Source organism: Pelobates fuscus, chromosome 5 (genome assembly GCF_036172605.1).
Source record: "Pelobates fuscus isolate aPelFus1 chromosome 5, aPelFus1.pri, whole genome shotgun sequence".
Lineage (NCBI taxonomy): Eukaryota > Metazoa > Chordata > Amphibia > Anura > Pelobatidae > Pelobates > Pelobates fuscus.
Window position 1 is genome coordinate 1,542,275 of NC_086321.1, and position 12,046 is coordinate 1,554,320.

The 12,046-nt window shown below is 46.1% G+C and overlaps 1 protein-coding gene across 3 annotated transcripts in view; it reads left to right on the forward strand.

Annotated features, from left to right (window-relative positions):
- The window catches only part of LOC134610547 (talin-1-like), a 99,219-nt gene that overhangs the window by 65,059 nt on the left and 22,114 nt on the right, over window positions 1-12,046 (forward strand). For all 3 annotated transcript variants that reach the window (XM_063453514.1, XM_063453516.1, XM_063453515.1), the window contains 12 exons: window positions 1,743-1,832; window positions 3,843-3,965; window positions 4,045-4,188; window positions 4,379-4,540; window positions 5,073-5,213; window positions 5,298-5,479; window positions 6,137-6,269; window positions 6,352-6,453; window positions 6,562-6,732; window positions 7,087-7,236; window positions 7,317-7,418; window positions 9,497-9,616. In XM_063453514.1, the coding sequence (XP_063309584.1) occupies window positions 1,743-1,832; window positions 3,843-3,965; window positions 4,045-4,188; window positions 4,379-4,540; window positions 5,073-5,213; window positions 5,298-5,479; window positions 6,137-6,269; window positions 6,352-6,453; window positions 6,562-6,732; window positions 7,087-7,236; window positions 7,317-7,418; window positions 9,497-9,616 (1,620 nt within the window). The remainder of the gene's footprint in view (window positions 1-1,742; window positions 1,833-3,842; window positions 3,966-4,044; window positions 4,189-4,378; window positions 4,541-5,072; window positions 5,214-5,297; window positions 5,480-6,136; window positions 6,270-6,351; window positions 6,454-6,561; window positions 6,733-7,086; window positions 7,237-7,316; window positions 7,419-9,496; window positions 9,617-12,046) is intronic.

Genomic DNA, 12,046 nt, shown 5'->3' on the forward strand with positions numbered 1-12,046 from the left:
GGGAGGGCAGTGTATTAGATTAGAGTGGGGGGGGCAGTGTATTAGATTAGAGTGGGGGGGGGCAGTGTATTGTATTAGAGCGGGGGCAGTGTATTTTATTAGAGCGGGGGGACAGTAGGCAGTGTATTAGATTAGAGTGGGGGGGCAGTGTATTAGATTAGAGTGGGGGGGCAGTGTATTAGATTAGAGTGGGGGGGCAGTGTATTAGATTAGAGTGGGGGGGCAGTGTATTAGATTAGAGTGGGGGGGGCAGTGTATTAGATTAGAGTGGGGAGGGCAGTGTATTAGAGTGGGGGGGGCAGTGTATTAGATTAGAGTGGGGGGGGGGCAGTGTATTAGATTAGAGTGGGGGGGGGGCAGTGTATTGTATTAGAGCGGGGGCAGTGTATTTTATTAGAGCGGGGGGACAGTAGGCAGTGTATTAGATTAGAGTGGGGGGGCAGTGTATTAGATTAGAGTGGGGGGGCAGTGTATTAGATTAGAGTGGGGGGGCAGTGTATTAGATTAGAGTGGGGGGGCAGTGTATTAGATTAGAGTGGGGGGGGCAGTGTATTAGATTAGAGTGGGGGGGGCAGTGTATTAGATTAGAGTGGGGGGGGCAGTGTATTAGATTAGAGTGGGGGGGCAGTGTATTAGATTAGAGTGGGGGGGCAGTGTATTAGATTAGAGTGGGGGGGCAGTGTATTTTATTAGAGCGGGGGGACAGTAGGCAGTGTATTAGATTAGAGTGGGGGGGCAGTGTATTAGATTAGAGTGGGGGGGGCAGTGTATTAGATTAGAGTGGGGGGGGCAGTGTATTAGATTAGAGTGGGGGGGGCAGTGTATTAGATTAGAGTGGGGGGGGGCAGTGTATTAGATTAGAGTGGGGGGGGCAGTGTATTAGATTAGAGTGGGGGGGGCAGTGTATTAGATTAGAGTGGGGGGGCAGTGTATTAGATTAGAGTGGGGGGGGCAGTGTATTAGATTAGAGTGGGGGGGGCAGTGTATTAGATTAGAGTGGGGGGGGCAGTGTATTAGATTAGAGTGGGGGGGGGGCAGTGTATTTTATTAGAGCGGGGGGGACAGTAGGCAGTGTATAAAATTAGAGTGGGCACAGTGTATTAAATTGAGAAATGCTTTCCCATGGACACTTTGAATGCGCGCGGCACTTGCTACGCATGCGCATTCGGCTCCAGTGACCTCAGACTGGGAGGAGAGGTCACCAGCGCCGGGCTTGATTAAAGTAAGTGGCTGAAGGGGTTTTAAACGCTTCAGCGCCACGGGAGGGGGACCCTGAGAGTGGGGGCATCCTCAGGGCACTATAGTGTCAGGAAAACCGCTTTGTTTTGCTGATACTATAGTGATCCTTTAATTAAACTTTGTTTATTTGATCCGTGTTAGCCTTTGAGTTTGACATGCTTGCTTTACAGTTTATAATCTGGTGGCAGTATTGAATTATACAACCATAATGTTGCAAAATCTCAAATGTTTATTTGGGGAACAAATCTTTTTAGTTTACGCTGTAGCTTTACATGCATGTTCATTCTGTAATGCTTGTTCCCCTCTATTGGCCTGACAATCATATGGTTTGGCAGCCATTTTGATATTGTTCCAAGTGTTGCACTATCCAAATTACAAACAAATAAAAAATGCTCTACAAAAAAATCTTTAACATTAATGGTATGACAAAATCCCATAGTTTGGCTTTTGTCCTTGGCAACTCCTCTGTTTGCAGCTATATTCTTTATTATTTCATTAACCAGACTGTTCGGGAATTGCTCCAGAATCCAACAGAAGCAGTGAATGACCAGTCTTATTTCCATTGTCTGGACAGCGTGATGGAAAATTCCAAGGTTGGCCAATGTGATTATGATTTTACATATTAAAATTATGTGACTGTGTCCTGAGTAATGGGGAGAGGAGAGAATGGACCCTGTGAACTGATAGTGGTTGGGTGAGGAGACCAAGTGAACTGATAGTGGTTGGGTGAGGAGACCATGTGAACTGATAGTGGTTGGGTGAGGAGACCATGTGAACTGATAGCAGTTGGGTGAGGAGACCATGTGAACTGATAGTGGTTGGGTGAGGAGACAATGTGAACTGATAATGGTGGGATGAGGAGACAATGTGAACTGATAATGGTGGGGTGAGGAGACAATGTGAATTGATAATGGTGGGGTGAGGAGACAATGTGAATTGATAATGGTGGGGTGAGGAGACAATGTGAATTGATGGTGGGGTGAGGAGACCATGTGAATTGATAATGGTGAGGTGAGAAGACAATGTGAATTGAATGTGGTGGTAAGAGGAAAGAATGTGAGCTGATAGTTTTGGGGAGAGGAGACCATGTGAACTGATAGTAGTGGGCTGAGGAGACAACATTAAACTGATAGTGGTCGGGAGAAGAGACAATGTATCCTGTGAAATGATCAGAATGAATTTAGGAGAGTCGATCTCACGCCCTGATAGCAGTGAGTTTTGTAGAGAATTGATCCCACGCCCTGATAGCAGTGAGTTTTGTAGAGAACTGATCCCACGCCCTGATAACCATGAGTTTAGAAGAGTCGATCTCACGCCCTGATAGCAGTGAGTTCAATAGAGAATCGATCCCACGCCCTGATAGCAATGAGTTTAGTAGAGATTCGATCCCACGCCCTGATAGCAGTGAGTTTAGTAGAGATTCGATCCCACGCCCTGATAGCAGTGAGTTCAATAGAGAATCGATCCCACGCCTTGATAGCAATGAGTTTAGCAGAGATTCGATCCCACGCCCTGATAGCAGTGAGTTTAGTAGAGATTCGATCCCACGCCCTGATAGCAGTGAGTTCAATAGAGAATCGATCCCACGCCTTGATAGCAATGAGTTTAGCAGAGATTCGATCCCACGCCCTGATAGCAGTGAGTTTAGTAGAGATTCGATCCCACGCCCTGATAGCAGTGAGTTCAATAGAGAATCGATCCCACGCCCTGATAGCAATGAGTTTAGTAGAGATTCGATCCCATGCCCTGGTAGCAATGAGTTTAGTAGAGATTCGATCCCACGCCCTGATAGCAGTGAGTTCAATAGAGAATCGATCCCACGCCTTGATAGCAATGAGTTTAGCAGAGATTCGATCCCACGCCCTGATAGCAGTGAGTTTAGTAGAGATTCGATCCCACGCCCTGATAGCAGTGAGTTCAATAGAGAATCGATCCCACGCCCTGATAGCAATGAGTTTAGTAGAGATTCGATCCCATGCCCTGATAGCAATGAGTTTAGTAGAGATTCGATCCCACGCCCTGATAGCAATGAGTTTAGTAGAGATTCGATCCCATGCCTTGGTAGCAATGAGTTTAGTAGAGATTCGATCCCATGCCCTGATAGCAATGAGTTCAATAGAGAATCGATCCCACGCCTTGATAGCAATGAGTTTAGCAGAGATTCGATCCCACGCCCTGATAGCAGTGAGTTTAGTAGAGATTCGATCCCACGCCCTGATAGCAGTGAGTTCAATAGAGAATCGATCCCACGCCCTGATAGCAATGAGTTTAGTAGAGATTCGATCCCATGCCCTGATAGCAATGAGTTTAGTAGAGATTCGATCCCACGCCCTGATAGCAGTGAGTTCAATAGAGAATCGATCCCACGCCCTGATAGCAATGAGTTTAGTAGAGATTCGATCCCATGCCCTGATAGCAATGAGTTTAGTAGAGATTCAATCCCATGCCCTGGTAGCAATGAGTTTAGTAGAGATTCGATCCCATGCCCTGATAGCAATGAGTTCAATAGAGAATCGATCCCACGCCCTGATAGCAATGAGTTCAATAGAGAGTCGATCCCAGTCTTCATGATCTTTTAAGTATTTTGTGGTCCTCTTGCTCAGGTGCTTGGCGAGTCTATGGCTGGCATCTCTCAGAACGCCAAGACCAGCAATCTGCCCGAGTTTGGTGAATCTGTCAGTGCAGCATCCAAAGCTCTGTGTGGTTTGACTGAGGCTGCAGCACAGGTATTTATTGGACAGTACAGAGCCCAGTGTCTGTTTCTTTTCCCTCCTGTCTTATGTCAGATGGATCTCATTTTTTCAGGCTGCGTACCTTGTGGGAGTATCTGACCCCAACAGTCGTGCTGGCCAGCAGGGCCTTGTGGACCCCACACAGTTTGCTAGAGCCAATCAAGCCATCCAGATGGCTTGCCAGAACCTTGGAGACCCAGCCTGTACCCAGTCACAAGTGAGTAAAAGCTTTCAAGTTGGAAGAAGTACACAAGTATTGATTTCCTACCTAGAACATGGCACCAAATACCCTGTAATCGTACAGCCAGGGCATCACTAAGGTGGCAATTACTGTGCGTGAAAGGTAGCATGCTTGGAATATAGACACATACACCTACCCAAGCACTGATTCTACTATTTTTATTTAGGTTTTGTCAGCGGCCACCATTGTAGCAAAGCATACATCTGCGCTGTGCAACGCATGCCGCCTGGCGTCCACTCACACGTCAAACCCTGTTGCCAAGAGGCAGTTTGTCCAGTCAGCTAAGGAAGTGGCAAACAGCACAGCAAACCTTGTAAAAACAATTAAGGTAAGGACCCAAGCTATATGCAAGTGCTGGGGTGCCAGACGAATTGCTAATATGCCAACCAGGACTCAAAATTTTAATTTAGCATTAACCAATGACCAGCAAAAATGTTGTGCTGGTGAGTAGGAATCCACCCCTGTTGAATGTACTATGCACCCTCCAGGCAGGCTTGCATTGTCAAGTAACTTTTAATGACTACGTAGTATCCTAGAGCTAGAATTGTCCTGTGCCTGCTATTACAATGCCAACCCAAGTGATTATACCTGGCTAAGTGTTTGTGTTCTGCTTATATTATTGAATGGTCACTTTAAACATAGCTGCAAAGGGGATCTTCAACTCTGAGCTTTGTACTTATTAAACTATTATTGTTTACACCGGTGAGTGGAAATGACTATTTGTGCAGAGAAATTCTCTGCATTTGTTGTAGGAGTTTCGCTTGATATGGGCCCTATGTCTAAAGTGAGGGGAAGGCAGCCATCTTCGATATCACAGCATGGGCTGGTGCAGATCTGTTTGAGATTCTTTCTCCCCACAGGCTTTGGACGGAGCATTTAATGACGAGAATAGGATTAAATGCCGTGATGCCACTGTGCCACTCATTCAAGCTGTGGAGAACCTCACGGCTTTTGCTTCTAATCCCGAATTTGCCAGTGTGCCAGCTCAGATCTCTTCAGAAGTGAGTATTGTTTTTTATTTTTACTCCTTGGCCTTTCTTCCATTACTGGTTTCCAAACATTTTTATTAAATTGATTTCTATCAGGGACTTCGAGCCATGGAACCAATCCTCTCATCTGCTAAAACAATGCTGGAAAGCTCTTCTGGTCTAATACAGACAGCCCGGTCTCTCGCTGCAAACCCTAAAGATCCTCCTCAATGGTCTGTTTTGGCCGGGCACTCACGCACAGTTTCCGACTCCATCAAAAAACTAATCACTAATATGAGGTAAGCTGCAGAGAAATAAATACCAATGTAATTATCTACTAGCTGTACACACACAGAACTTCTGCTTACTAGTGCTCTATTTCCCTTTACCGATGTGCACATACCTCTCCTGCAGGAGACAGGAATCCTCTTCCCAACCTGTATATTTATCCTACTGACCCCATTGTCCAGGTCGGTGTCTGCAGAGCCAGTACTCCCACGTTGTACTTAGCTCTGGGACGGTCATTGGAGACTTATCTCCTTAACGTGATGTTAAAACCTGAATAGTGACAGGAGTCGCTAATTTCTGTCAGCCTTACCATGGTTGGTGTCCACTGATAGGAACACCTTGCTTTTCCACCACACAGATGTTTTATGGCCCTCTCCTCCAGGTAGCTCAAAAATGAATGTTTCTCTTACTTTATTTTGTTCTTTGGGCAGTTTTATTTTCTTATTTATTATTTTCACTGGCCTATTGGTGTTAGCACATTTTTAGCTTGCCATCAGTCCAGTACTATGGATGAGTTTTACTTATTTGCGGGAACCAGCAGGTTGGGTTGGTCAGTCTCCTTATCCTCCTGTTTTCTTGTAAACACTGGAATTTGTCCTCTATGGCAAAGTCATGTTTAATGTTAGTTCTTTTAGCCAGACATTGGTAGCTCAGTTTTACCTCCCTAGGGACAAAGCACCCGGGCAGAGGGAATGCGACCAGGCCATTGAGCTTCTGAATCAAACAGTGAGAGAGCTGGACCAAGCCTCATTGGAAGCCATCAGTCAGCAATTAGCACCACGAGAAGGCATCTCACAGGAGGTGAGTGAACCACAAAACCTAGAGAATGGAAAGAAGTTTTCTTATTTTATTTTTTCCCCCCTCACGCATTCTCTGTTCTCAGGCGCTGCACACCCAGATGCAGACCTCCGTACAAGAGATTAGTAATCTTATTGAACCTGTGGCAGCAGCTGCACGAGCAGATTCATCCCAACTTGGACATAAGGTATTGGATGTCATGGGATGCATGCCAATGGATCTCCAACATAAGCGACTCTTTATTGGTATAATAGGTGTGTATTTAAACTCAACCCTTGCCTTTCCATCCTCCCAGGTGTCCCAGATGGCACAGTACTTTGAGCCTCTGACTCATGCTGCCATCGGAGCTGCTTCCAAGGCAATCAACCATCAGCAGCAGATGAACCTCTTGGACCAAACTAAAACTCTTGCAGAGTCCGCCCTGCAGATGCTCTACACAGCCAAAGAAGCAGGTGGCAACCCCAAGGTAACAGGAATTAGCAGGGTCTGGGCTTTCTACATCACTGTCTGCCATAACTGCTTCCACTGGAAGGCTATTACAAGTATCTACTACCCTTTCTTTATCACTGTTCACCTTTACCGCTTCGCTTCTACTGGAAGGATATTCCAGGTATCTACTACCCTTTCTATATTACTGTTACTGTTAGCATTTACCACTTCTACTGGAAGGCTATTCCGGGTATCTACTTCCCTTTCTATATCACTCTAATACCTACAGGTATCTGTAAAGTAGTATTTAGTCACATTAGTAAACCTATAGTGCGGTCTTGTGTTGGCCTTTACTGTCAGTAAATGGTGCATTAATGTCTGTATGATCTAGGTGGCAGCTCACACTCAGGAAGCCTTGGATGAAGCTGCACAGATGATGCACGAGGCTGTGGATGACCTCACTGGGACTTTGAATGAAGCCGCAAGTGCAGCAGGTGCAGTTGGAGGAATGGTGGACTCGATTACCCAAGCCATTAATAAGGTGTGTCTGCTTACAAACATGGCACAGTATGGAGCTGGTGAAATATTTCTTATTTACATGTGGTGGCTTCCTTCCTGCAGCTGGATGAAGAGCCTGCTGGAGAACCCGAGGGATCCTTTGTGGATTATCAGACCACTATGGTGAAGACTGCCAAGGCTATTGCTGTCACTGTCCAGGAAATGGTGCGTACCAGTGACTTCTCTCCTCCTTTATCTAGCCCAGGGGTAGTCAAATTGGTCCCTTTGGTATTTCTGGTGGGCGGTGGTGGGTTCTGCGGAAAATTCCCTGTTGGCCTTGATGGCCATGGGCCAAGGCTCGCAGGGGAGATCCTTTCATCTCCCCTTATGACCCATGCAGAGCCAAAGTGAACACCAGGGCTTTGCAGCATTATGCCCCCCCCTCCCTGGTAAAAGGTAAGAAGAAGGGAGGGGCAGACATTAAGGTATATTTTCACATCTCACCCACCTACACACCTTATGCACCCTTCACACATACACACACGCTCTGCCCCTCACACACACACACGCTCTGCCCCTCACACACACACATGCTCTGCCCCTCACACACACACACGCTCTGCCCCCTCACACACACGCTCTGCCCCCTCACACACACACACACACACACACGCTCTGCCCCCTCACACACACACACGCTCTGCCCCCTCACACACACACACACGCTCTGCCCCCTCACACACACACACACACACGCTCTGCCCCCTCACACACACACACGCTCTGCCCCCTCACACACACACGCTCTGCCCCCTCACACACACACGCTCTGCCCCCTCACACACACACGCTCTGCCCCCTCACACACACACGCTCTGCCCCCTCACACACACACACGCTCTGCCCCCTCACACACACACACGCTCTGCCCCCTCACACACACACGCTCTGCCCCCTCACACACACACACTGCACTTCTCGAACAAACTGCCCTCTCACATGCACTGCACCCCTCACACACACAAGCTGCCCTCTCACATGCACTGCACCCCCCAGACACTCACACTGCACCCTTCACACTCCCACACACACTCAAACACAAACACACACATACACACATACACACACACACACACACACACACACACACTGACTGTACTGACTGCACTCCTCGCGCACACACATACACTGTCCATTCACACACTGTCCATGCTCACATACACAAACACACACACACACACTGTCCACTCTCACAGACACAAACACAGTCTGTCCACTCTCACAGACACAAACACACAGTCTGCCCACTCTCACAGACACACACACACACACACACACACAGTCTGTCCACTCTCACAGACACACTCACAAACACAGACTGTCCACTCACAAACACACAGACTGTCCACTCACAAACACACAGACTGTCCACTCACAAACACACAGACTGTCCACTCACAAACACACAGACTGTCCACTCACAAACACACAGACTGTCCACTCACAAACACACAGACTGTCCACTCATAAACACACAGACTGTCCACTCATAAACACACAGACTGTCCACTCACAAACACACAGACTGTCCACTCACAAACACACAGACTGTCCACTCACAAACACACAGACTGTCCACTCACAAACACACAGACTGTCCACTCACAAACACACAGACTGTCCACTCACAAACACACAGACTGTCTTCTCACACAGACACACTGCACCCCTCGCACAAACTGCCCTCTCACATGCACTGCCCCCCTCATGCACTGCCACCCCCCTCACACTGCACTCCTCGCAGACACACACTGCCCCCTTCACTCACACACACAGCACCTCACAGACACACATAGAAAAAAAGTAGAATAGAAAAATGGAGAAATTAAAATAGATACATTTAAGTACATATTTAAAAAAAACAAAAAAAAAAAACCTTCCTTTCTAAAAAAAGAAAACAAATGTAACTTGCGCTATAAAATTAGTTAGTGAGGCGCGGGCGGTAAGGAAATTTTACCATCAACAAAGATACAAACGTGGGGGCTAGGTATTAAACGGTTGACTACCCCTTATCTAACCCATTGCTGGCCCACGGTCTACATCATCCATGCCAGAATAGCTGGTTCATAGGTTTGGAACCGTCCACTGCTAGGATTTATTACATCTTGATTAAGTCTCATAACTCTGTTCTTTGCTGACACGTTACTCATTTTGTTGGGCAGAGAAAGACATGTTAATATTCCCTCGTTCACACATTCTGCATAGTGGAAGTTTAATATCATCCCATGTTTTACATCATTCAGGTCACAAAGTCTACCACCAACCCTGACGAACTGGGGACCTTAGCAAACCAGCTTACCAGTGACTATGGACAGCTTGCTCATGAAGCCAAGCCAGCAGCCATGACTGCTGAGAACGAGGAGGTGAGATGGCTGTGCCAAACAATGCTCTTTTATTGTATCTGAGATCATTCACAGTGAATCCTGTCCATCAGTGTACAATCCTAAGGGCCCCAATCCATTCTGCCTGCATTCTATGTTAACCCCATCCATTCTGCCTGCATTCTATGTTAACCCCATCCATTCTGCCTGCATTCTATGTTAACCCCATCCATTCTGCCTGCATTCTACGTTAACCCCATCCATTCTCTCCGCATTCTACATTAACTCCATTCTCTCCGCATTCTACATTAACCCCATCCACTCTGTCCGCATTCTACATTAACCCCATCCACTCTGTCCGCATTCTACATTAACCCACTCCACTCTGTCCGCATTCTATGTTAACCCACTTTATTCTCTCCGCGTTCTTCGTTAACCCCATCCACTCTGTCTGCATTCTACGTTAACCCACTCGTTCATCCGCATTCTACGTTAACCCATTTGTTCATCCGCATTCTACGTTAACCCACTCGTTCTGTCCGCATTCTACGTTAACCCACTCATTCTGTCCGCATTCTACGTTAACCCACTCGTTCTGTCCGCATTCTACGTTAACCCACTCGTTCTGTCCGCATTCTACGTTAACCCACTCCGTTCTGTCCGCACTCTTCGTTACCCCACTTTAGTCAGTCAACGTTCTACATTAACCCTTTGTAGTATGTGCGTTCATTATATTAATTTCAAGTTCTTAAATTTGTTTAGGATGCTGACTATTTTGAATATACCACGTCTACTTTATATAATGTTTTTATTATTGTTCCTGTCCTGATGCTTAACACTTTAACGATGTTAGGGCATGCCATTACGTTAATGACACTTCCCGCAGATTTGGTGTGAGAAGGGTTAAATCCTCTCTCCCACCAGGCAGCACTAGGTGTCAATGAGTACCTGGGGCTCCCATCTTCTAGCTGGTTCAATTTTTAGTGGCCCCAGACTTTTTGATTAACTGCATGCAGAGCTTGAAGTCAACACGGGAGGCTGGTCCTACCAATAGATAGTCCTTTCAATTTAAAGGTTAAATCCCTGTTCACACCCGACTGACAGATGAGCTGCATGCAGAGCTCAGAGTGAGACCGGCATGCAGCTCTTTCAATGGGGACCACAATATAGTGTGAACAGGGTTATATCCCTGTGGCTCTCCTCTTTACTTTGGGAAGTGGTGCCAAACGTTTTGATTAACTACATGCAGTGGTAAAGTCAGCACTGCTTTAAATCCATATAGAACACTGCAGCTGAGCGATGGTGCCTGGAGGGTTGTCCTTCACGCCGCAATGCATTGGGCGTTCTATTTTCAGTGTAAAATATATGAGCCTGTCATACGGAAAATGGCCAATAGATCACTCTTTATTAGCTTAGAATTCCCTTTGCTATCATCAGTACTAATATTAGCTGGGGAAATCCCTTGGCATTATTATTAAATTAAGGGTTAAGATTGGGTTTAGAATATATTTTAGGAGTGGGATTAGCTTTCAGATTAGGATTCTGATTAGGCCAACAAGGCAATTCCTCTGCTGACATTAGCAAAGGGAATACTTCGACACGATTTATGAAGTTAGGATTGAGATTGGGATTAAGGTTATCACTAAGATAACTAGAATTAGAGTGTGAGTTACCATTAAAGGGACACTATAATCACTTAAACAACTTTAGCTTAATGAAGCAGTTTTAGTGTGTATATCATGCTTCCCAGGTTTCACTGCTCAATTCACTGCCATTTAGGAGTTAAATCACTTTGTTTCTGTTTATGCAGCCCTAGCCACACCTCCCCTGGCTATGATTGACAGAGCCTGCATGAAAAAAAAACTGGTTTCACTTTCAAACAGATGTAATTTACCTTGAATAATTGTATCTCAATCTCTAAATTGAACTTTAATCACATACAGGAGGCTCTTGCAGGGTCTAGCAAGCTATTAACATAGCAGGGGATACGAAAATCTTAATTAAAAATCTTACTGTATTCAAGCCTGAAGCTGTAACTCTGCATGCTGTTTGCCTAAACAAAACAAGCAGTCTGCTGACATCATCAGAAGTGGTAGCCTGATCTAATCACAATGCTTCCCCATAGGATTGGCTGAGACTGACAAAGAGGCAGATCAGGGGCAGAGCCAGCATGATTCAAACACAGCCCTGGCCAATCAGCATCTCCTCATAGAGGTGCATTGAATCAATGAATCTCTATGAGGAAAGTTCAGTGTCTGCATGCAGAGGGAGGAGATACTGAATGTTTGGATGCATTTTAGGCAGCCATGACCCAGGAAGGATCTCTAACAGCCATCTGAGGAGTGGCCAGTGAAGTTATCACTAGGCTGTAATGTAAACACTGCATTTTCTCTGAAAAGACAGTGTTTACAGCAAAAAGCCTGAAGGTAATGATTCTACTCACCAGGATAAATTCAATAAGCTGTAGTTGTT